The sequence below is a fragment of the Lissotriton vulgaris genome, chromosome 12 (genome assembly GCF_964263255.1).
Source record: "Lissotriton vulgaris chromosome 12, aLisVul1.2, whole genome shotgun sequence".
NCBI lineage: Eukaryota > Metazoa > Chordata > Amphibia > Caudata > Salamandridae > Lissotriton > Lissotriton vulgaris.
In genome coordinates, this window is record NC_141700.1 from 356,163,908 (window position 1) to 356,190,441 (window position 26,534).

Genomic DNA, 26,534 nt, shown 5'->3' on the forward strand with positions numbered 1-26,534 from the left:
TGTGTGGGATCTATATTGCTTAACAAAATTATTCAGTCCGGGGACATTCCACGTAGGATACTGAATAGTGTGGGCCATTATTCTCTAAAGAATTTACACTTTGGCCACCCATGTGTGCTCATAATGAATACAGTATGCTTAGTATCAACTCCACCTTCCCTGTGCGCCAAACGATGCATGTGCTCATTATGTACTGACATCACTGTTGCCTATGGGCAGTTTTATCTGTGTGGCCAGTATGCCTAACACTACAAATTAAGTGCCCCTCTCTGTTCTGTATGAGGACTCCTCTCTGGCCTGTTAGTTCCAGCCAATCCTAGACCTCATCTGGGGAAGTGAAAAAGTGTGAACTCTTATCATCTATAATGCGAAGCTACGCCAGAAACACAAACATGTATTTAATGTTCATGGCTCGCAGTAGGTTTCACTGTCTCAAAGTAAGCTGAGCTTTTGGACTTTTTGAGTATAGTCAAGGAATACTCTTATTATCTTATCTTCAAACTAGATCTTCAAGTCTCTTAGCTTGCAGAAGGATAACATCTGTATCCGTCTATTTAGGAATGTTTGCGACGATTTCTCAAGGGATAGCCCGAGGGGGAGTCACCAGAGCTCTGTGGGCATTATCTGTTTTGAATCAGGAAGTTGAGCCCTCCAATGTGAGGTGGTCTCTGATCCATCATTTCAGGAAACCTTTGGGGCTCCTTGACAGTGCCCCTTACTGGAATCCCACAATAACAGAGATTGTTTCACTGGAATCTTCCCTCTGTTTCCTCCACTCTAAAATCGGGTCTGTGGCCCAAATCCAACAAGGAGCCCACCTTTGGTTTCAGGTCTGAGACTACCAGTTTTAGTTCTTCAACTGACTTTTCAGATACCAGGGTTCTGTCACTGAATTTGTGAAAGTCTGTATGTAGCACATTGACTTCCAGTGATATGATGGATGTTCCTGGCAAAGATTGACTTTGTCGCACCCACCACAAGTAAACCCCCCCCCCCCTTTCCCCTTTGTTTGTTGCTACAATGATACCATGTAGGGGGCCTTTTGAGATAAATACAGAGTAGACAGCTAAAATGTACCTAGTGCTCAGGCAGGAGAGGAGCCAGTAGTTCGGGAACACAATATTGAACAGTGCTGTTTAGACAGCAAAGTCCCTCCCTTGGTGATACATGTGCACCCTTGCCCTGAATACCCCAACTGTAATGATGTCTGGATCCCTGATGTTTATTTTTTCATTGTGCTGGGTAAACAGATCAGGTGTGTGCGTAAGGACATAGGCCTGTCTCACAGATTGTGGTTTCCTCTGGACCTGGATTGGCAACCAGAGTGCTACCCTCAAAGTGATGAAAAGCTACTGCCTTTACCAGGAGTTGAGCAGTATGACCTCGGTGGTGGCAGCAAACTGTATAGTGATCAGTAGAAGTGAACAGATCGTTTTACCTGTGCCGCTGTAGTGATGCTCATAGGCTCACTCATTTAACGTTCCGCTGCTGTGTGCTTAACACACCCTTGGCCTTCACGCAGCTCCCCGCACTATCTGCCGTGGTATCGTAGCGCTCACCCGCATTGCCCCCTCATTATTTTGAACTGTGCCTGCCTGTCTGCTCGCGCCCACCCGCATTGCTCCCTCATTATTTTGATCTGTGCCTGCCTGTCTGCTCGCGCCCACCCGCATTGCTCCCTCATCATTTTTGAACTGTGCCTGCATGTCCGCTACAATTTAATATACTAGATCGCTTGAGCTTTTGTGGAATTGCAGCGCGCTATTGCTGTTATAGATCGCAGCGTTTCTACGATTGTTTGAGAGTTGCAGCTGGCCGTCTGTTTCAAATCACTGCTCGTAGCACTTGAGGTAGCTAAATAAGTTTTGTCGCGCTACACTCTGTAAACGCGCAGCCTGCAGTATTGTATTGTGTCTGGCCACTTGTGATTACTCTGTTTAAATAGTGCAATCGTCCATATCAGGTTGTGCCTCCAACACAGTTTCGTTTTTGGCCTGCAGCCATTTTGTGCTTTGTTGTTGTCCCTCCCTGCCCGGGCCTACGCCCCGCCCCCGCCTCCCGAGCTGCTCCTCCCTCCCACGGATACTACAGACTTTCCCATCCAGCACACACGCTGTGACCACTCTGAAGCCTTCAGCTACGGTCGCTCCCCACGCAGCTCCCCGCACTATCTGCCGTGGTATCGTAGCGCTCACCCGCATTGCCCCCTCATTATTTTGAACTGTGCCTGCCTGTCTGCTCGCGCCCACCCGCATTGCTCCCTCATTATTTTGATCTGTGCCTGCCTGTCTGCTCGCGCCCACCCGCATTGCTCCCTCATCATTTTTGAACTGTGCCTGCATGTCCGCTACAATTTAATATACTAGATCGCTTGAGCTTTTGTGGAATTGCAGCACGCTATTGCTGTTAGGAGATCGCAGCGTTTCTACGATTGTTTGAGAGTTGCAGCTGGCCGTCTGTTTCAAATCACTGCTCGTAGCACTTGAGGTAGCTAAATAAGTTTTGTCGCGCTACACTCTGTAAACGCGCATCTTGCAGTATTGTATTGTGCCTGTCCACTTGTGATTACTCTGTTTAAATAGTGCAATCGTCCATATCAGGTTGTGCCTCCAACACAGTTTCGTTTTTGGCCTGCAGCCATTTTGTGCTTTGTTGTTGTCCCTCCCTGCCCGGACCTACGCCCCGCCCCCCGAGCTGCTCCTCCCTCGCCCCTCCCCTCCACTATCCACTTATGACAGATGCTTTTGTGTGCAGCGTTCACGCGCAGCGGTTGCGCCCCAGTCGTGCCGAAGGTGCGCCAAAGGTAAGCCCGTCTACGCCCGTCCACGCCTGGACCGCGCCCAGCGCCAGACCCCCTGTCCCCCGTAAACCGCACTCCTCCCGCATAACGTTTGACGCCGCCACCCTCCTATCCCTTAACCCCGGACGCACACCACAATGCTACGAAGCTGCCCCGGGGCGTACCCACGGTCCCTTTGCTTGCCACTCCTGAAAATATACCAGCATCAAGACCCATACCACATCCACTAACCCCAAACACAGCTCCGATTCTAACCACCTGAAGTGCATCCTGCTGAACACCCGCTCGGTCTACAGACACGCCACTGAACTCTGGGATCTACTTGACACTACATCACCGGACGTCGCCTTCCTTACTGAAACCTGGATGAACGCATCATCAACACCCGACATCGCCATTGCCATCCCGGACAACTACAAGATCATCCGTAAAGACTGCACTGCCCAAACAGGAGGAGGCATCGCCATCGTCCACAAGAACAACATCAAAATCACGAACTGCTCCGACGATAACCTTACAACCGCCGAACACCTCCACTTCCAGATCCACACCGACCCTAGGACCACACTCAGAGGCACCCTCATCTACAGGCCTCCAGGAACCCGTCAACAATTCAGCGAAGACATCACTGACTTCATCAGTCCACATGCCCTCGCCTCCGAGAACTACATTCTACTAGGAGACCTCAACTTCCACCTGGAAAAGAAAAACGACAGCAACACCACCACCCTTCTTGACAACCTGGCCAATCTCGGTCTCAAACAACTTGTTGACACCCCCACCCATGTAGCCGGACATACGCTCGACCCAATCTTCACCTCCAGCAAACACATCTCCTTCGATCGCACCACAGCTCTCCATTGGACGGACCACAGTTGTGTTCACTTCAGCTACAAAACCACCTCGACCCACAACCCCCCACAACCTATTCCCCGAAGAAATTGGAACAAAATCACCACCGACCAACTCCTCACATCGCTCAACCAAAACCCACCCGCCCCCTCATCGGACCCAAACCAAGCTGCCATCAAACTCAAACAATGGATCACTCACAGCGCTGACGAATTAGCACCCTTGAAAAACCATCACACCAAACAAGACAGCAAAAAGGCCCCCTGGTTCAACAATGACCTTAAGAAATCCAAGAAACTATGCCGTACTCTCGAGAAAACATGGAGGAAAAACCCAACCTCCGACAACATGACCACCTTCAAGGCAGCCACCCGCAAACACCACCAGCTGATTCGATCCACCAAGAAATCAGCATTCAAGAATCGACTCGACAACAACGCCCATAACAGCAAGGAACTATTCAACATAGTCAAAGAATTCACCAACCCCACCGCAGCCTCAAACGACATCACTCCCTCCCAAGACCTCTGCGATTCGTTATCCTCCTTCTTCTACAACAAAATTGCCGACATGCATAACAGCTTCGAAAACAGTTCCAACAAACAATCCTCTCCACCCCCCTCAGAACCACATCACTCCCTCCCAAGACCTCTGCGATTCGTTATCCTCCTTCTTCTACAACAAAATTGCCGACATGCATAACAGCTTCGAAAACGTTCCAACAAACAATCCTCTCCACCCCCCTCAGAACCTAAACCGCCCTCGAACAACCTCAGCGCCTGGAACCCAATCACCACTGAAGACACCATCCGCCTAATGAATTCCATCCACTCTGGCTCGCCAACCGACCCATGTCCCCACCACATCTTCAACAAAGCAGACTCCATCATCGCACCCCATCTCCGTGATGTCATCAACTGCTCCTTCAACTCTGCTATCTTCCCAGAAAGCTGGAAACATGCCGAAGTCAGCGCCCTCCTGAAGAAACCCACAGCAGACCCCTCTGAACTTAAAAACTACCGCCCCATATCCCTCCTCCCATTCCCGGCCAAAGTCATCGAGAAAGCCGTCAATAGCCAACTTGCTGCCTTCCTCGAATCCAACAACTCCCTGGATCCCTCACAGTCCGGCTTTCGAGCCAAACACAGCACCGAAACCGCCCTCATCGCAGCAACAGACGACATTCGAACACTACTGGACAACGGAGAAACAGTGGCCCTCATTCTACTCGACCTCTCCGCCGCCTTCGACACTGTCTGTCACAGCACCCTCACACAACGCCTCAGCAACATCGGCATAAAAGGAAAAGCCTTGGACTGGATCGTCTCGTTCCTAGCTGGGAGAACTCAGAGAGTCCGACTTCCCCCATTCAAATCAGAGGCCACCGAAGTCATCTGCGGTGTACCACAAGGATCATCACTCAGTCCCACCCTCTTCAACGTCTACATGAGCCCACTCGCTTCCATCGCGCGTCAACACAACCTTAACATCATCTCCTACGCTGACGACACCCAGCTGATCCTTTCCCTCACCAAAGACCCCAACACCGCCAAAACCAATCTTCACGAAAGCATGAAAGAAGTAGCCGAATGGATGAAACACAGCCACCTAAAACTTAACTCATACAAAACGGAAGTGCTCATCCTAGGATCATCCCCCTCTGCCTGGGACGACTCATGGTGGCCTTCAGATCTGGGCTCTGCACCCATACCCACAGACCACGCACGTAACCTTGGCTTCATACTAGACTCCTCACTCTCGATGACCAAACAAGTCAACGCCGTCTCATCCTCCTGCTTCAACGTACTTTGTATGCTCAAAAAAATCTTCCACTGGATCCCCGCCGAGACAAGAAAGACTGTCACCCACGCACTGGTTACGAGTCGACTAGACTACGGAAACACCCTCTACGCCGGAATTACAGCCAAATTACAGAAAAAACTCCAACGCATCCAAAACGCATCAGCGAGACTCATTTTGGACATCCCTCACCAAGATCACATTACCGGCCACCTGAAAGACCTCCACTGGCTTCCCGTCGACAAAAGAATAACATTCCGTCTCCTCACCCACGCACACAAGGCCCTCTACAAACTAGGGCCCGAATGCCTCAACACTCGATTATCCTTCTACACACCCACCCGCCATCTAAGATCCTCCAATCAAGGCCTCGCCGCAGTTCTGCGTATCCAAAGATCCACCATGGGAGGTAGATCCTTCTCCTACTTGGCGGCCAAGACCTGGAACTCACTCCCCACTCACCTCCGCCTTTCACAGAACCACATCTCCTTCAAAAAAGAACTTAAAACCTGGATATTCGATAAATAATGAACCCCCTCCCCAAGCGCCTTGAGACCCTCTGGGTGAGTAGAGCGCTATACAAATTCTTGAACTTGAACTTATGTAGTACTGTACAGTCCATATGTGTTATACATGTGCTTGGGTTTGTATGACTGTTAATGGAGTGGTGTGGCTCACTGGTTAGAGGCGGCAGACCCGGAAGCAGAGAACAGCCCGGGACCAGGGTTCAATTCCCGACGCGGCAGGGTCGTAGACCAGGGTCAGCGGACTCGATAATTCTCGCCTCGGTGCCTACTCTAACTAGGGATCACACTCGGCAACTCTGGGCATTAGCTTGCCTCATCTCTACTACGGCCCCCCACATTCGCCGGGGATGCCTGGTTTCACCTTGGAGATACCCAGTAGGGACCATCTCACAGGGATAGCCAGGACGGGTTCCCCAGCTGTCTACAGCGCCACGACGCCTCAGGGCAGCAGTGCGCTTTACAAGACCACATACATTACATTAATGGTACAATACATGAAGGAGTGAGTGGAAAATATTTATTGTTCAGTTAATAAAAACTTACAGTGCGCCACGTTTATACACATTACATACATATTACCGTTATTAAACCATTAAAAAAAGTGTTAAAATAAGGGCTAGTCCCGCAATAAGAGCACTTAATTCAACATGTAAAAACCTAAACATAAAGTGCGTTTACTAATAACGCAGTACACCTAATGTTTCCTCTTATCTAGAGTACCCTGTTTAATCTATTCATTACTATCTTGCTGCACACTTTGAGTTGATCTAACCTTTCCTAATGTGTGGCTTACAAGGGGTCCTAGTTGATTTATTTTTGGCTCCTAAAGTTACAAAGCGGGCCGAGAAACATTAAACTACAAGTTACAAACTGCCTATTATAAAAAATCCTCACAAGGCTTGCCATTACTAAACCCTAATTATTTCACAATATTCCAATTACTTGTGTGTTGAGAACAACGCTCCTCTCGAATAAGATTTACCTACCTTCTAGAGGAATAGTTTTTCTAACCTTCTAGGTTTTTTTTTTACGTGAATAGATAAAATAAGAGCTATAAAAGCCCTTTACTGGGCACTATTTACAAGTTTCCTCATGCAAACTATGTGGCCCCCCAAAAAATAGTCAACTGTCAATCAGCCAGACGGCCTGTGCGAGGAGGAGAAGCTCTGCAAGACGTCTGTCTGTGACCAGGACTGGGGGCCAATGCCTACCCTTCTCCCAGCTGGATGAGAGGACATCACCCAGGTGCTTCAAGACCACCTGCCTAGAGCAGCAGTTCCTGCCTGCTTGCCAAGACCGGTGTGCCCTGTGGAGAAAAGGAGGCCTGCAGGGAGCGAGGTCCTGTGGGGAATCTTTTCAATTGGATGAATGTGGTGAGTTGTGAAGAGGCGGCTGCTGCACCGCTTTAGTCATTGCCTGTGTTAAGGTTGTGAGTTGGCAACCCTGCAACCCTGCATGCCAGGTGGGGTCGCTGTGAAGAACTACTGCTGTGCCAATTGGGCCATAGCCCATGTGTGGAGCCAAGTCGGAAAACCTGTATGACTGGTGGGTCTATCGTGAAGAATCAAGTCCATGTCAGCAGGTGGTGCAGTGCTCCACTCAAAGTTAGATGGCCTGGGGGTGCAGGAGGGCCAGCCCCTGACAGCTAGTTCACAGCCTGCCCCATAACGCCAGAGACAGATGAAGGAGGTAGTCAGAGTGCACCTAGCAGTCCTGACGGTTCCTAAAGCCCGGCTTCTGAGGAGTTCATTTGACCTCCATACTCCCATTGGCCCTGCACCCGATGCACCAAGCCCGCACAACCGCAGAGCATCCCCCTCCTCAGGGCCTTAGCTTCCTCAGTGCCAAGCTTTCTGCATCGTCATCATAAGTCTGGAGAGCTGCAATACAAGGGCACTTGCGCAACCTAGACAGACTGGTCACCAGAAGAGCGTCCAGCCTCACGCCCCTACAGCCACTAAAACAAGAACCCAGGCTCTCCGTCCATGACAGGGCTTGTTCAGGCGGAGGCAATCAGTGGCAAGGGTGGTCTGTATTCCAACCTGGCGCCTCAATGCATTTTATCTGGTGCAGCTTCTGGCGCCTCTTCAGTGCCCCTGGCCCCCCCAGGCATCTGCAGACACCATATTCCACAAAGCTATTTAAGCCAGGGTCAAGAATGTCGGACTCCTCTTGCTCAAATCACTCACATGCTTTAGTACCAGGTCCCTGGTGTGAAAGGCAGGCAGAGGAGATTCATGTCCTACATAGGCAAACAGGATGCTCAAGGACTCTGGAAGATTGCATTGGGAGCTCAACTGGTCCAGTCAACCATGATGCTAGGCTCCTCCCCGTAATTTTTTAGCTGGAATAAAAATGCATGCCAGACCCATTGGCTTTGCAAATGCTTGTTTCTTGAAGTGTTTGCAGCAGCTATCCATGTGTATGTATGATTTGCATATTGAAAAACCTCTGCGACTCGGGCCTCCTGGGTGCTTGCTGGCCCTAACCTAACATTCTGACATTTTGGAAACGTGGTTCTTTTTCACGTAATTGTAATTTATTCAATGAAAAATCACTGTGCACCCAGATCAGTTCTTGGAGTTACCAAATGAGTGTTTTGAATCTAAGTGGATTTTGTGGTTGACCTTATTTGTTTTATTTCATCTCTCTTTTAGGGTATCCTGGATATTATCGTACTCAGCAAAGGGCCTCAAAGTCAAGACTTTACTATCAATGCTTTCAAAAATAACTTCGAAGCAGATGCATATTTTGTTAAGGTCATGGGTAAGCATTTTACTCTTAATATGGAAATGACACTGTCTCTGTAAAATACGTTCGAAACTCTGGATGATGTTGCTAATAGTTAAACGCAGAGGACCTTTACATATCCTACATTTTATGCGTCTTCTTAGGCTCTATGTAAAGTTTATAGGCATTTTACATTAGAAGTTAATGAAATAATGGTCATGATATATCATTGGGCATGTAGCGTATAGTGGGTGTAAATTGTTCACTGACTCTTCGTGGTGACCTGCTCAGCGTTTTGCAATGTAACTGATGTAATCAGACCCCTTGCAAAATGTGTATTCGTTTAGGGTTGCAAAACTTGACTTATGAATATTAATGAGACATATTGCATTGTGACTCTTTACTAATGGCTGGAAATGCAGGGATAGAGGCCTGAGAGGTACACCAGATTCTCATTCCCATTTTCTTTTCAAAAGCAGTCTGTGTCCCTTAAAGGGACAGGTCCTGCTGCTGAAAAAACGACCTTCTGGCAAGACATCTGTGAATGGTCCCCATGACCAATATCCACTCCCCAAGGTCACCATTCAAGATTCTCACAAGGACTCCTTCCTCTTTGCAAATCAGCCTCCAACTCAATTTGGACTGATAAGTTTCTTGATCTCCGAGGAGTAGGAGGTCTTTAATTTTGTACTTTCACAGATGATATTTAGAACTAAGATCTCAACAGTGGTCTTCTTGTAGTGGTTATCTTCACGTCCGCTGTGGCACTGGGCAGTGCCACAGTGTTTTGTCTCTCCAGCCCTCTGCTTTAGGCTGTAATCCTCCTGTCAGCACAATACCAGGTGGGCTATTGCTCATTGAGCCGGTTAGGCACAGGCAGCCGACCTACTTCTCTCCTTCTGTTCTCAGTAGCAACATTTTCTTTGAAGTCTTTGGAGTCTGGTTCTGGCTTATGGGGGACAACAGCCAACCTTCCTGTCTTTAGAACAACCCTTTTCTGGCTTGGCATAGAACTCCCTCTGAGAGTTTGGGTGAACCCATTCTTTGGCTCACATGGTCAGCTTATACCTTCAGCAGGTGGCAGTTGGGGTGGAGAGTCAAACATCCCTGTGCTTTAGACTTTGGGGAGACAGTTAGCTCCTGTGACATAGAGAAGCACTGTAGATGAAAGGACACATGGGTGGTATTACCAACTATGACATCCAAGCACATTCCTCACCAGATGCCTTGGAGGCACTTGGGCACTTCAAGAGGCATACAAAGGAAGGTGACCAAAAAAGATGATGTGACCGTGGGTATGTCCTCCCAATGTCGACAGAGTTACTGATGGAGATTTCTGATCCAATGGGAAGTCACTTAGGGCATGAGCAAAGAGCAGGCTAGGAAGGAATAGGGGTTTATGCATGCCGTAGCATTCAGAGAGCTAGGACAGATTGTGATATAATATGAGCTTTGGATGCAGTGCTGAGCATTTGACTGTGGGGATAGATTGACAAGCTAATTGTTAACGCTAAATGTTTATGGATGAGGTTGAACTGCAATATGCTCTTAAGATTTAACTTAAGCTCCACAAATCTCGAATTACAATAACAAATATTGCCACCTTATGAGTATTTTCTTGGTTTTGCAAACCTTGGCCCCTTTATTAAAGGATGGTAATTTGGTCTGAATATCTTTCGTTGAAATATTATGAAGGCTTAAGCAAGAACTGTCCAAAACATCAAAAGGGCTTGACCCTGTGGCAGGAAGGCCTCATCATTTAGCAGGTAAAGCTGTCAGCTCCGATGTTGTCTACCCCTGTGATATGAGAGTCTGGTAGGAACAAGCCATGTTACAATGTAGACTCCCAAAGAGACGCTGACAGAGCTGCAGTGAGTTGCTGGCCCATTGCTTCCTAATATAGATTAGGTGTACGTGTGGGATGAGCATCACAAGTAGGATGGCTTTCAATGCCAAAAAGAGTGTTTTAATCCTCAAAATAATTGTGTGCTGGATTCCTTTGATGTGTCCCTCATGGTACTGAAGGAGAGTTCCCAGCAGTGTGCACCCAACCATACTATGAAGAGTCGATAGTGACCTGGAGCTGTGGATGGGCAGGCAAAGGGATATCACCCAAAGAGGTTGGGATCTTGTGCCTACCATTTCCCAGTGGCAATCCTACGTAGTCATCCAGCATATGTTTTCACCCGCTGACTGTTCCTCAAGCACAAAACTTAGACATTATGGAGATCAGATGCAGCAAACTCTCATTGGCACCTCAAGCCTTTAAAGCCTGGTCTTTGCAGCATAAGACAACAAGCTTAAAGAAGTGGATTGAGGAAAAAACCCAAAATAATCCTAAACAGACTTGAAGTTTTAGTGGTAGGTCTCACTCAAGAAAATCTCTAAGTACGGGGCAGGTGCTCATCTACTCTATTGGGTGGAAAAAAGGGATGTGGCCAGAGCACACATGTGCATGAATATGGATGGCTGTGCTGATCATAGTGCTAGCAGGCAATACTGTGTATTTAACAGTTTTAGAAGCAGTTTATGGTTGGCCAGAAGGTAGCAGGGATAACCAAGGGTTAAGAATGGCACAGAGCCCGTATGTAACAGTAAGTCTAACTTTATGTTTTTATTAGTTTAAAAATATATATTTTATTAAGTTTTATCTCAAGTAATAAGTTGAACAATATACTCATTTCGTTTTTTACTTCTTCTAGATAATGGGTTTGGGTGTGTTCAGATATGTTTGATTGGTTATTCAATGCACTTTGCAGCCATCATTATCACAACACGTCTTACAAGAAGTATCCGGATGAGTCATCAATAGCTTTGTTGAAATATTTCCCCAACTCCCTCAAACCCCTTTACAGCTCCAGTTAAGTTGCATATAGAGGTGTTTATTCCTATTAATGATGGAGATGTGGCAATGACAGAATCCTACTATGCATCGTGTATACATCTTTTCAGTTCAAAAGAAGGTTATTGATATAAATAAGATAAAAAATGCAAGTTACAATATCAATATGTGATGAGGAAAATATACAGTTAGGATGTAGAACTGACAATAGAGATGCAAGTAATAAGAACAAGACAATATGCAAGTAGGAGCAATTAATATGAAACACAAATCAAGTAAATATAATACAAAGTATATAAATAACTTAAGACATATAATATAACAGATGAAAAAAATCAAACTAAAGGAAGTCATGGAGGTTTGGCAACTTCTTGTTGCAGAGGAGTCTTAGACAGAGATCGTATAACACTCCTATCAAAGAATGAAACAACCGGGTCCCATAGCTGTTTTCTTTTTGGGGCTAAACTCAATGGATAAACAAATGTTGTGTCTAATCTATGATTATAGCAGACAGCATACCACAATGCCTGATAGGAAAGACTATTATGATCCTTCCAAAGTTTGGTAATCTGCTGGAAGGCCACCGCCAGCAATAGGTCTATTATTTTAGTATTGCATATATGATGTGCCCAAATAGGAGAAATGCTTCCCAAAAAGAAGTGAGTAATAGAAAAAGGATGGTTAGAGGACAAAATAACATTAATTTGGGACTATACCTTATTCCAAAAATGTATTAACTGGAGCACAGTTGAAGAGTGTGTGAAATAAGTCTGCGTGTGGTGAGGAACATGTCCAACATAGATCTGTAGTATCCGAGTAACGCTTACTAAGAACAAGTGGTGTTAATAGGAGTCTGTTATAAATAAAGAACAGGGTCTGAATGGTATTCGCAGCCCGAGAAGATTTGCGTAGTTTCAGCCAAACTTTATCCCAAAACTCAGTAGACCAAGAAACAACAAGATCCTCTTCCCATGCCACTTCCGTCTTGGTTTTGGTCCGGGGTAATGCAGGAGCATGAAGGAGTGCGTATATCTTAGAAGCCTTTGCACCACTGGTCAATAATGTCCGTAGACCAAGTACGACAGAGGGCTCGTTGGATTGAGGAGGGGGCGAAGACATATGAGTAGCGTACGAAGATTGCAATGCCTGTGTTAGTAACAAAAACTTAGCGTGGAAAGTGGAAGGAAAACCAAACAAAAGAGCAGCCTGAGAAAAAGGGATGATGCATCCCTGGTGAAATAACTGGTGAACCCAAATGAGGCCGCGCTGTCTCCAAGATTTCCAAAAAATTGGTTTATTTTTTATCAGAATGGAGGTATTATGCCATATAGGTTGTTCGAAAAAGGAAGAAAAAGAAGGATGCGGTAAAATCTTGGATGTATGTTTAAGGATAGAAGTAGATATGGATTGTGGCTTACGGGAAAACATAACATATTCCTTAAAAGTAAAAGGATGTTTGAAAGATTGTTCCAAAGTGAACCACAAAGGCGAAGGCATAGAAGGATCAGAGACCCACTTTGATGCTTGATTTAATAAAACGGATTTGTGATAAAGAGGGAGATTTGGAAAATTCACTCCACCCTCTGACTTTGGCCTAATTAATTTGGAGATAGACATACGAGAACGCTTATGCCCCCACAAGAAGGAAGACAAGATGGAAGTGATCTTCTTGAAAAATTTCAAGGGAATACAAAACGGAATGTTAGAAATCGTAAAGAGAATTATGGGAGAGAGCATCATTTTGATTGTATCCAATCTACCCCACCAAGATAAATATAAGGGATGCCATTTTGTGGTAAGAGCAGTGATTTTTTGTATGCAGTCCTCCATGCAATGAGTGACAGTACCAGGAAGAGATGACGTAAAATGAAGACCCAAATATTTAATATAATTGGGGGACCATGTAAAGCCCGAAGCAGAGAAATCAGCCTTATGAGTACATTTCGTAAGGGGCAACATTTCGCATTTATCTTTATTTAATTTGTAGCCAGAAACATGTGCGAAAGAACGTACCTCATCCAGAAAAGCGGGGAGAGATGACTCAGGTTGTGATCAGAACAGTAAAACATCGTCGGCATAGGCCGCCATTTTGATTGTGGGATGCTGGAAGTTAAAACCATGAATGTTAGTGTTTTGGCGTATCCGTATTAAAAACGGCTCAAGGGCAAGATTAAACAAAAAAGGAGAAAGGGGGCAACCCTGTCTGACCCCCCTACCAAGGGAGAAATAGGAAGACAAGCCCCCGTTAGCTGCTATAGCTGCTCATGGGTGAGAGTAAAGAAGAGAAATCAGAGTTGAAATTTTGGGGCCAAATCCGAACCACTTCAAGGTATGAAAAAGATATTTCCACTCAACTCTATCAAAAGCTTTCTCAGCGTCCAGAGCTATGGCCGCGAGAGAATGTGAAGAATGAGAAGACTTGGACAAAATGTTAAAAAATAGCCTAGTATTATCCGACAATAATCTACCCTTAACGAAACCAGATTGCTCCCTTCCCAAGACATCAGGCAAATAAGATTCTAAACGCAGGGCAAAAGCCTTTGAGAAAATTTTATAATCTACGTTTACCAAGGGAATGGGTCTATAATTTTTGCAGTGCTGTGGATCTTTACCAGGTTTAGGGAGAATACAAATGAGAGCGTCTGAAAAAGATCCCGAAGAGGCGCCAGAATCAAGAAAAGATGATAAGAGAATATGCAATTTAGGAAGAAGTAGATGAGAAAAATGTGAAAAAAATTCAACTGTAAGGCCATCTGGGCCTGGGGCCTTATCTTTTTTAAGAGTTTTGGTGCAATGAGAAGTTTGTTTTGTGTTAAGTCCGTTTCTAAAGGGGATAGGACCGGAAGATTATCAGAAGAGGATTGAATCTTAGAGAAAAATTTGGAAATGTCCTGATCTGAAGAATCAGAATCAGAGGAGTAAAGCGTTCTATAAAATTGGAGAAATTCTTGCAGGATATCCGTGTCTTTATGCTTCAACAAACTGTCCTGACCAAAAATGGATTCTATATTAACCTTGTTTTGTTTTACTTTTAGGTAATTAGCCAATAATTTCCCAGCCTTGTTCTGACCACCGTAAAATTTAGCACTTGGAACTTAATAAACAATTAGAAGCACTGTTTGTGGTATCTTTGTTGAATTTAAGTTTCACGGTGATGAGTTCGTTTAAACATTCTTTCGACTTAGAGGTATAGTAAGAATGTTCTAAACGCTTAATTGTGGAAAGGAGTTCTGAAGTGATTTGTTGTGCTTTCTTCCTTTTACGAGAGACGTAACCAATGATGAAATCCCTGGCGGCGGCCTTAAAAGCTTAGTATCAACAAGGGGGAAGCAAGGAGTTAGGACAATTTTTAACGGGGTCCAATGTATATGTCCCAGAAAGACTAACCAACAACTAAAAATACAGAGTTCCCCGGGCAAAGTCAACTAAATGACTAACGTTAACCTCTCTCTCATTGGGTTCAGCAGAAAAAGTGAATGTTGTGAACCCTTTACGGAATTTAGGGATACCTCACACAGGTCATCGGTTGGACGACTATTGTCATCCCATCCGGTGATCGTCCAGCGTCATCATCGGTATCCTGCCCCTGCGACAGACTGGCGGTGCAATGCCTGTCGGGCAACAACGGATGCTGCACTTTGGCGGGGATCTTTTATTCCATAGCCAAAGGGTGTGTGGGTGTGAGGGGCCTAAAAAAGTGCAATAGTGAGCGTGAGTGTAGTCTAAAAAAAGTCAGTAGAGTCCATAGGTTAAAATTTTAATGGCATGGCTCACTGCTTTACTAAAAGGAACGATAAGGGGTATTGAGGCGGGACAGTTAAAGTAATCGAGCCTCATTCAACCCTTAGTGAACGTATGGTCAACATGTTTCTTGCCGCTAAGGCAATTCGTCAGGACCAAAACAGTGCTCATATAATTGCTGAAGATCCCTCAGTGATAAGAGGAATCTAGTATACAACCTGGTGTGTGTCGTAGGACAATCCTTCGTACAGTCCCTCCCCAGAACTAGGGAGGAAAGAGAAGAAGAAAAGTATAGTTAAAAATATGTCTGTGTTACCCCAGCCATCTTTACATGCAAAAATGACATGCTGGTGCTGCATTTCGGGGTGTTGATGGGTATGCGAGGACCCCATCATGAAGAGACATTCGAGTGAGAGAGAAGGTTAGAGAATAATGTGAACGACGAATTACCGCGTTCTATATGTGTCAATAGTGCTCATTGAGCTGGCATGCGACATGTGTGCCCTGAAAATGGCATGCACAGTGGTTTATACCTGTATCATTTGCCGTAACATGCCCTGCGTTTGTATCTTTGTAATACAAACAACTGTGAGTGTGCATATTTGCACACGTGAAATTAAAATTACTCCGAGACAACGTTAAGGAGAGAAACATATTATTGACAGGCTCATAAATAAAAGGCAACCACAGACTGGCGCCAGTGTAGTGGAATGGAAATGCCTTATCGTGAAAACACCCAACACGATGAGAAAACGGTAACAGTGCAAGCCTTACCCGTAGTCCCAGGGTTGGAAATCCCTCGCGCTGACCTGGTGGGGCCAGAACTGGGTGTAAGGCACCTAGAACGAGTAAACAGCGCCGCCGAGTCAGAGTGTTGTTTAGCGGCGCGGCTTACCGTCTAGTGTGGTCCCACATGGGTCCTCGCCACGGCCTTAAAAGCTTCCCAAACAACGGTAAAGGAGATTTCATCGGAATGATTCAATAAAAAGTATTCATGAAAAAAAGAAGTGAAGGAGGTGACGAAGTCAGTGTCAAGAAGTAGGGAATTATTAAACCGCCATTTTTGAGTCAGAGCAGGTTTTTGTAAAATATCCAGGCAGATAGTAACTGGCGCATGGTCAGAAATCAATATGGATCCAATTTCCGAAGCAATTAGGGATTGGGAGAGGTGGTGTGAGATTAAAAAATAATCTAAGCGTAATAATGTTGTGTGATGTGCGGAGTTAGAGAGGTCCAAAACGTGGCATCACCAGAGGTTGGAGCATAGATATTTAACAGTGAGACTGGGACATTATCCAATAAAAAATTAACCAAAACCCATCGTCCCAGTTGGTCCGTATCTTAACAAGAAGAGATTTTCAAAATAAAATAAGGACTCCATTACGTTTACCATCCCCCGGGGAAAAGAACACCTACCCCACCCATCCCCTTCTCAGTTTAGCAGATTCGTCAGCAGAAAAGTGTGATTCCTGTAAACATGCAAATACAGCATTAAGTTTGGCAAGGTGCGATAAAACTCTGTCTTTTTATCGGTGAGTGCAAACCTTTAAAATTCCATGAAATAATTTTCAAAGGCATTTAAAGAACATGGAGAAGTATGAAACAAATCTTGCTAGAAGATATCTGTATGTACATCCATAGAACTGAAAGAAAATAGCATGGAAAGTAAAAGAGAAAAATGGAACAAAAGAATGGAATAAAGCAAGAAGTAGCAATAGAAAAAGATGAGAAGTCATTAGGAGGAAAAGGCAAGAAAGAAAAAGAAAACAAGAAGAAGACAGAAAAAAGTGAAGAAGTAATCCAAGAAAATAACTTACAAAACATCCAGAACATGGATAAGGTGGGAGGATGGAAGCCACATAGAATAATGGCGGGTCCAGAACTCAGGGGAGAAAACAGGAGGGGAGGACGAAACCCACAACCCAAAAACACCGGGAAATGGGGGTGTTGCACAGGAAAGATATCTGTGAGGGTATAATGAGCAAAAAGATAAGTCATGGGAGGAGAAACAGTAATAATAACATGAAAAAATCAAGACGAAATGCTAATGATTAACAAAAGGGTACTATAACCAGTAAACATGAACCTTCAGGAGCAAAAACATTACACAAACTAAATAAGCTATTTAGAAGTAGACGTGGAATTACATTCCATCGTATCAGCATTGTGAGAATACAAAAAGCTTTTCAACTTTATCGGCTCTTCATAAGTGGTGGTCTTATTGTTAAGAGTCACCTTGAAAAGGCAGGGATGAAAAAGCCCGAAGCGTGCTCCCATAGAGCGCAATTGTGGTCGAAGTGACAAAAATTCCTTATGTCGATCTGCCATGGATTTGGCGTAATCTTGAGAGAAATAAAGAGGGCTTCCTGACCAAGTGATACGTTTCATGGATCTAGCAGCGGATAAAATCATGAGTAGGTCGGTATATTCAAGGAAGTACAAGATAACGCCTCTCGGTCTCTTTATAGTCGAAGAAGTTGCTCCTCCAGGCAGTGGGCCTAGACAATGTGCTCTTTGTATATTAAGAATGGTGGTGTCTGGCAAATGAAGTAATTTTGGTAAAAAAGATTTGAAAAACGCAATGTGATCCGACCCATTTGAATTTTCTGCCGAGCGTAAATGCGAAGGTTGTTCCTTCTATTTCTGTTTTCCAAATCTTCAATTTGCTTGTGAAGGACTGATAGTTGTGCACACATGGGATCAACCTTGGACACAGAAGATTCAAGTGAAGCAACATTTTGTTCCAGAGCAGTGACTCGATTATCCACGCTTAACCATTTTTCTGAAATCATTTGGAGAGTGGACTTTGTCTCGTCTATAAAGGGTTTTAAGGCCCTTATTTCATCTAGTAAAAGATCCATTGTAGTCGAAGATGCTTGCTTCGAGGGAGAAGGAGGGTCCTTTTTAAGTCTTTTGATAGAGCCCTGGGTGGTGCTCGACTTTGATGAAGCAGATGTGGTAGAAGAAGCCTTTGAGGAAGGAGTATCCATTGTGTCCTCCATTGATAGGCACTGATATCTAGAACCAGTGCGAGGTAAAATTGACTTTGTATGAGTAGTGGATTTATGGAGGATCTTTAAAAGTCTACCCATAGAATATCCAGAAACACAAGAAGTCCCACAATGACTCAAATAATAATGCACAGAACCTGTGATAAAATACACATGCCTAAATAAAAGGAAAGCATGGGCATATAGTTGACCAAACAGCCTAAGTCATTATAAACAATAAAGCATAAGTGCCACCATTACACAGTGAATTCATAAACCGAAATGTTGAGCTATTCAACAAAAACAGAGCAAATCCTACATGCGTAATGAAATGCTAGAGACATGTGCATTAGACACATAGAAACATGTTTGAAAACTAAGAAGGCAAATGTACGTGAGAGAAATAACACCAGCAAAGTGGAGAATGAAATAGAAATTATGACAAGCATTCAAAGAAGAGCAAATCCAATAGCAGGCCACCTTCCTTGCGAAACACCCGAAAAAATTATGTTAAGCAATGTCTCACAGTCTTTAAGGTGAGAGGAAATGACCATGAGCGTAATCGTTAGCTTTTAAAGTTGAATTAAAAGGTCATGACTCCCATTATAAATGGAAAAAGATCCTCATGCAGGAAAGTTCCAGAAGAAGATGTGAGGTATTCTCCACAGTGGGCAAAAACCAGAACTGCAATGCGTAGGCTAGTGCAAAACTCAAGCAGTCAGTAGGTAACATGGCAGATAGCACATGAATGCAAGGCACGGAGGTAAATCGCAGGCGGCTGCTGTAAATTATGCTGAACAAGTTCGAACTGAGCAGAAAGCCGCGTAGGAGCAAGATCCGCCAGCGGGAATTTAAAATGGCGGCCGGGAGCTAACCTGTTCCAGCTCCTCGCACTCGGCCGATATATGAGTGAAATAATGACCGAAAATCCTCAACTTGGCGTCCGGTAACGCTTTGGATCCTCCTGTGGCATTACCCGTCCTTCAACATCGCGGTAGAGTGCCTGAAGTCGCGCTGGATCCACCTCCGTCTCCCGTGTCTCGGGAGAGTCTAGGACAAGCCGCCATCTTCTCCGGGCGTTAGCCACGCCCCTCATCGTGTATACATCTTAACATATTAGTTATGCTCTTGTTCATGGTTGCAATACCAGGTGTCCCAGAAGACATATCTTTCAACTCTACCTCTCTTTGTGCATCCCCAATTTGGTCATAAGTTTCAGTCTCACCCCCTTGCAGTTCGATATGGATCTGTCTGCACGCTACCAGATTCTCCTCCAGTTGTTTATCCTGTAGTTTTGGGTGTGTTGTCAAAACTGTGGAATAAGACAAACGTAGACAGCATAGAAAAATGCAGTAATGCATTTGGTATAGTATTGCTATGTGAGGACATGGTTACAATTTTTTGTGTGACTATTTTGTATTGTAAGTGTTTTTTACGTTTTAGTGGCATTGTACTTACTACAAGTTGTATTACTCATCCAAACACATTTCAGCTGCAATATTTGTCAGGGCATTTTATTTGAATTCTGTGTGAAAATATTGGGGGCTGTTTCAAAGGTAGCACGCTTCAGTATTGTAATTACTGTATGCAGATAGGACATCTTTGCTTACGCCCAACTAACTACATCAGCTGTCTATAGTGTTAATGTTGGTGAATATGGCGCTTTCCATCCAATAGCAGTTTGCTGTTTGGCTTGTAATTTCTATGTGTAGAATCTACACTCATATTTCTTAAGCATGGTGTGGGCAAATAACCTCAGGCACACTTCTGGGATGACTGTCCAGGGTCTACTCATAGCAAAGTTGACTTGGGGAGGGGCCTTAGACAACTTTGAGGTTACTATTAGGTGTAGTGTTTTATGATCATGTGCAGTATACCCTTATGGTCCTCAGCAGACTCCTTTCAAACTTAAATAATCAGTTGGGAGGTATCTGGGTGTGGTCAATAACGTTTATGACATAGTGTGTTCAGATAACAGTTGCATGCTGAAGAATAAAGATGTTTATTAAAGATCTCCATGTGTGGCGTGGCCATTTGCATGCTCCATAGCTGGGAAGGACACGACAACTGGCTACGAGTTAAAGGAGGTGACCCGATTAGGGCCACCAGGGTTACTCACAACCACCTCTCAGCCTTCTAGACAAATGAAGAGTTGGTCAGACAGTAGAGAATACAAACCAAGTTATTTATTAGTTTTGCGCTCAAGCAGAGTCCAGTCTGACTAGCCTCCTAAGATGCTACAGAGGGGACTGACTTCAGAACACTTGGTAAAACATAATATACATTTCCAATACCCACAAGACACGCCCAGGATGGAAAATTCCAGTCCAGGCACTAGCAAACAAAGGAGGCACAGAAGGATGAGCTACAGTCCTGGGACCAGGTACATGCTATCTCTACTTCAAGGTTACTCTGCTCATGCCCGCCATTCTAGAAGGTGTGAACGAGCCTATCTAACAGCAAAGGTATGCCATAATAGAGAGTACATTCATTAGTGCAGCGGAACTTGGCCTTGGAGAAATACAAACTAAAGATGCATCGAGTCATTTTTGTGCTTAGGCAAACAGTATAAGACAGGAACTTAGCTTCGATCATAGAACAAAATGTCGGCTACTAACAAAATGGTGCCATGATAGCAAACTTAATACAGAATGAAGTATGAGCAATAGGGCAACAACATTTTCAATTCTAACAGAGTTGGTGATATGTGCCCCGAAGAAACAAGGCTGCTCTCCTTGAGCGTTTGCCGAGGTCCAGCAAACTGCGTGTGTGTGCCACGTGCGCCCCAAAAAGCAGTCTATGGTTAGTTTGTGTATGTGGCCCTCGAAGAAGGTGAAGGGCCTTCAGAGGAGCACAGTCAAAAAGCCTGCCACAAAGGTCGAAAGAAGAGATACTGTGCCACAACGTAACACAGAGCCATTGTCTATGCAAAGCAGAAATGTTAAAAGCATTCTACAACAGGTGCAAGCCCAGCCACTTTGCTGTTTGGGAGAGCCACTGGGACAGAGGTACCACAATGGACCATGAGCAGAGTGATAGACATTAATGAGATTTGTGTCATGGACACTTCTCGTAAATGAGCGCAGATGCACTCAGGGCATGGTTTTCGAAAAGGGAGACTGGGTCCTAGTCAAACAAAAAACAGAAGCGCAGGACTGACGCTCCATTTAATACACCCCCATTGAGAGTTTTGATGAGTAAAGGACTTATGCTTACCATTCACCTTCCTGGAAAGTCCATTATGAGAGGCTTGTCACATTTCAAGCGTCGGCCTCGTTGTTCCTCGTCTCCAGACATCACAAGTAGAGAAGTGCACATGAATGCCTAAGTCAAGCATCAGAGTCTACATCTACGATGCCAGATGATAGTGTGACTCCGTCACCTCGTGCAACTTGATTTGGAAGATTGGTGTGAGCCCCTTGACGACGTATTGAGAAGCTCTAAAATATAATAGTTGCCCATACTTTTTATTTAACACAGGGGGAGATGTAGTGTCATGTGATCATGTGCAGTAGGATCCTTGTGGTCCTCGGCAGACTCCGTACAAAGTTACGTAATCAGTTGGGATGTATCTGGGTGTGGTCAATAAGTGTTATGACATAGTTCGTTCAGTTAACAGTTGCACGCCAAAGAATAAAGATGGGCGTTACTGAGTTTCGGGAGTGATGTGGTCATTTGCAAGCTTCAGAGCTTGGGAGGATGCAACACTAAGCACTTCCTTAACATATTGAAAATATCTGTGTTAGGAGGGTGACATCCAAACAACTGCCCAAGGGAGTAACAAATATTCTACAGAGTCTAGTAGGATTGAGGTTCGAGCAATTACAGTTGTTAATTTGTAACAATTTGAGCCTGCTATTTCTAGAGTTTCTTTCTAAGGTGGCATGCCAGTAGCTTTAATGTCAATACAAATAGAATAGGGAGAGGAACAACCTTGTCTTGTGCCCATTTCTGTTATCCATTTGGAGAGGTAAATATGTCCTGGCTACACAGTAACCGTTGGATTTGAATACAGAAGCCTTATCAAGCTCACCATCCTCAGTCCACACCCACTTCTCTCAATTACTGCATATAAGTATTTCCAACCCAGTCAGTCAAATGCTTTCTTGATATCACATACTGTGACTGGTGCCATTGGCCAACCAGATGGGGCTTCAGTAATTACTTGAAAATCTTCTGAAGTTGGGAATGATATTTCGACACAGTACCAATCCATTCTTGGTTGGGAAAACCAAGATGTAAAGCATAGGCTTCAGTTGATTTAAAAGGATGTTAACCAGAATTTTGTTGTGCAAGTTTAGCAGTGACAGAGTTCTTTAAAAGGTCTTTTGTGGTTTATTCTTTCCCAGTTTATGGGCATCTACACTGATGGCTTCTTTAGTGGTGTTTGGTAATCCTCCAGTGTTTCTCCTCTCAATATACATTTTCAGTATAATATGATAATTCACCCACACACTTAGTTCACTCTCAGACTTTCATAAATAGATCCAGCTTATTATTTCCAATAGTTTTTTTTCATATAAGGATTCACCCCTTCCATGCGTTCCTCGGCCAACGGCTGTCGCGAGCACTGCCTCTGTAGTGCTGCGCACGTCCGTTGGCCGACGCAGCCCCACCCACTCTGCTAAACTGCCGCACCGCAGCGGAATTGCCGACACAGTTAAGTGGTTAAAACACTTATTGCTAACAGACCTCCTTTACCAACTCGTGTTTGGTTCCCATAGAAAATAACCTATGGAGCTTCTTCAGATCTAGTGTGGTGTATTATTAAATTATGAAATCATGAGTGGGGAAATCCAGTTTTTAATGGAAGAGCCGTATAAGGACCAAATTAGCCTACAGGGAATGATGATTGTTTTGTTTATTGTGAGCACTGAACGATTAGATGACAAATGGTAATTAAATTGTCACTACGCTAGATATCATACTTGTGCAAACCATTGTAAGATGACTATCTGCATTTCATTTCAACACAATGTTAGTACACATTGATGTGTAATTTGTTTTGTATTGTCTTTGTGCTTTTAAGCTTCTGTCACCCTTGGTTTGGGAAGTGAATCATTGTGCTAAATACGTTAGTTGTGTCAGTGAATATTATTACAATGTTTGATTTCATTATTGGTATTCTTTACCTCATTGTGATCTGATAGAGACTTCTAGCAGCAGATTCCTTACATTATAAATTATCCTCAAGTGTCAGACTGGATTGGAAATATATTTTGTGAGCAGTTCCCCTACACACCGGTGGGTGGCATAATTTGGCTCAGCATGTCAGTGGTGTTCACTCAGGAAGCGAGGTGCGTGGTGCCTAGATAGGCACCATCCCAACTCACTGATGTCAGTTATTTTCTTTCCACGCAAGTCAGCGTAGATCAATAGAAAGCTACTCTGTCAGTCACTTTTTGACTGTGCTGTTTCACCGTTTTGTCAAAGTGTTCAAGAGTTCTTCTGGTGTGGCACGGATGTCCACTAGTAAGGTAGACTTCAAGCGCTGTGGTGGTGCTGGACCCTCATCTTATTTGTCTGTGGTGGCTGGAGCGCGACCATGACACAAAGACCTGCACTGATGGCCGCGCCATGCACCCCAAAGCCTGAGGGATAGGTCCTTTAAGTTCTTTGCCGCCCGATATGAGACGCCGCGATGGACTCAATCCCGGTGGAGAAAAAGGTCCCGGGATCAGTCGTGGAGTCCAAGATCCTCTTTGCATTTGAAGTCGTTGGGACACTCGGGTACGTCCTACCAAAAGAAGAAAAGCAAGAAGTCGAAGAGGTTGACTTTGTGCCGTCCGTCGCGATCTTCAGATGAAAGTAGGGAGTATCGTCATTCGAGGCCAGGTTCCGTGGTTGAGACTGGACCTGAGCTGGCTCTGTGCCTTCCTGATTTTCCGTGAGCTGGAGCAGCCCCCTCTCAACTACATACGTTTTATGATATAATTCATATTTGAGTGTTCCTTTCCTTGTGGCGCACCTTTGGGCCCCAGGTTCAGGAGGGGCGGCTCTACCCCTCACACCAGTCGGGCCCTTGCATCTACTTATGGATTGTGCCGGTTGTACCATCTTGACCCTCCCTGGCCCTGATGCCAATGCTCTAGACACTGCCGACGCCATCCCCATTCGGATCCCGGACTCTGACACGGAGCTGGAGGGGCACTGTCTGACTCCGGCGCCGACTGAAACCAGGCAAGAGCCTGAGCCCTATTCCTAGTGGCTAGGACTTGGGGAAGAGTGGGAGGGGTCGCTGGACCCTGAAGAATACTAGCCCTACGACACTAATGTGGACTGGTGTGAGAACTTGGCGGAGGACAGTGGACTGGGCACTTCTCCAGATACTGGCACGCTTCTCCACCTACCACAGCTACAGAGGAGGGTGCGTATTTTGCAATGTGGAGAGGAGGATGGCGAGATTCTGGACTTTAGCCTACCCTCAGTGGCAGTCAAGACGAACCTCTTGAAAGAAATGATTCAGCCTGGAGTGACCTCCTCAGAACTGCTTCTCCCATTTAATGAATTCAGGCTATGATACCGATGTTTCAGCCTCTGTCCTGCATTTCGGTCAGACTGACTCTGAAGCTGCTAGGACTCATGGTCTTGTGCATCCTGGTGGTGATACATGCCCGCTGGTATATGCAGGCTCTGCAGTGGGACCTGAAGTTCCATTGGGCGCAGCATCATGGTAATCTCCCAGACATGGTCCTGATCTAAGACGGAATTGCAAAAGATCTGCAGTGGCCGTTAACGAACCACGACTGGGTCAGCAATATACCCCTCTCCCATACCATATCTCATAGTGGTGACAGATGCATCACTCCTAGGATAGGGTGGCTATCTTGGAGAGGTGGAGATCAGAGAACTCTGGTCTCCACTAGAATCCGGACTCCGCATCAACCTGCTGGAGCTCCGGTGGGCATTAAAAGCCTTTAATACCCTTCATCAAGAGGAGGCTAGTACAAGCATTCACGTATAAAACCACTGCCATTTGGTAGTGCAACAAGCAGGGCGGGTGTGGTCGTGGACCCTTTGTCAAGAGGCTTCGCGTCTCTAGAATTGGCTGGAGCTGCAGGACATATCCCTGGTAGGCTCTCTGAACACCAGGGCGAACAAACTCAGCCGAATATGCCTAGTGGATCACAAATGGCGTCTCAATCTGGAAGTGGTGCAAAGTCTATTTCTGCAGTGGGGAGAGCCTTGGTTACATCTGCTTGCCACCGCCGAGCACGCGCAATGTCAGAAGTTCCGCATACTCGAGCTTCCAAGGAGCTCTTGCTTGGAGATGCATTTAATCTCGAGTCGAGCTCAGGCCTCTTGTATGCCTTTCTGCCCATACCACTCCTGCCCAGAGTTCTCAAGAAGATCAGGAACAACCAGGCACAAGTTATTCTTGTTACTCCGGACTGGGCTCAGTGAGTTTGGTATCGCAAGCTGTTGAGCATGGCCAACAGTCCTCGATCAGGCTGACCCTTCGGGAGAATCTTCTATCGCAGCTGCAGGGAAGGGGTCTCCACCGAAACCTGAGCAGCAGCAGTTTACAGCTTTTGACCTTCTCCCTCAAGTCTGCAATGTTATCTTGGCAGCAGGGCGTCCCTCCACCAAAACAATGAACGTCTGCCTTTGGGGCGAGTTTGTTGCAGTGTGTGCAGGGAAACAGGTTCCTCCTCTTTCTGTTCCCCTCTCTCAGGTCCTTCTCTTTATCCTTTCCCTTGCACAGCAGGGTTCTGCTCAGGGCACCTTAAAGGGTTATCTTTCTTAGCCCTTTTGCAGTTGCATCCATTTTCTAGTCTCCTATTGTACATAGGTTCTTGAAAGGTTAGCAACATATTTTTGCAACATATTTTTCCTTCTTCCCCTTTCATCATGTTTTAGTAGGACCTTAATTTAGACTTGACGTTCTTGATGTGTGCTCCTTTTGAACCCTTGCACAACTGACCGATCAGGCTCCTTGCCATCAAGATGCCTTCTTGGTCACAATAACATCTGCCTAAAAGATCGATGAACTTCAGTCTTTGTCATCCAAGCGTCTATATCTGAATATCTCCCAAACTAGCCGGTTCTTCGCTCTAGAGCTTCCTTTCTGCAAAAAGTGGTAGTCGTTGTCATGTAGGCCAGTCTACTTTTTACGATCCGCTGCACCCCTCTAAAGAAGAGGAGTGACTCCACCGCCTGGAACCCAAAAGAGCACTGTTGTTCTACCTTGACCGCACAAGAGAGTTCTTGGCGGGTTGACAACCAACTCTTCGTGGGGTATGTTGGAGCAA

At 45.2% G+C, this 26,534-nt stretch overlaps 1 protein-coding gene across 1 annotated transcript in view; it reads left to right on the top strand.

Moving 5' to 3' along the window:
* Positions 1-26,534, top strand: part of ITFG1 (integrin alpha FG-GAP repeat containing 1) — a 1,017,137-nt gene that overhangs the window by 663,000 nt on the left and 327,603 nt on the right. Inside the window, exon 12 of the mRNA XM_086945125.1 lies at positions 8,637-8,745. Coding sequence (XP_086801251.1) covers positions 8,637-8,745 — 109 coding nt within the window. The remainder of the gene's footprint in view (positions 1-8,636; positions 8,746-26,534) is intronic.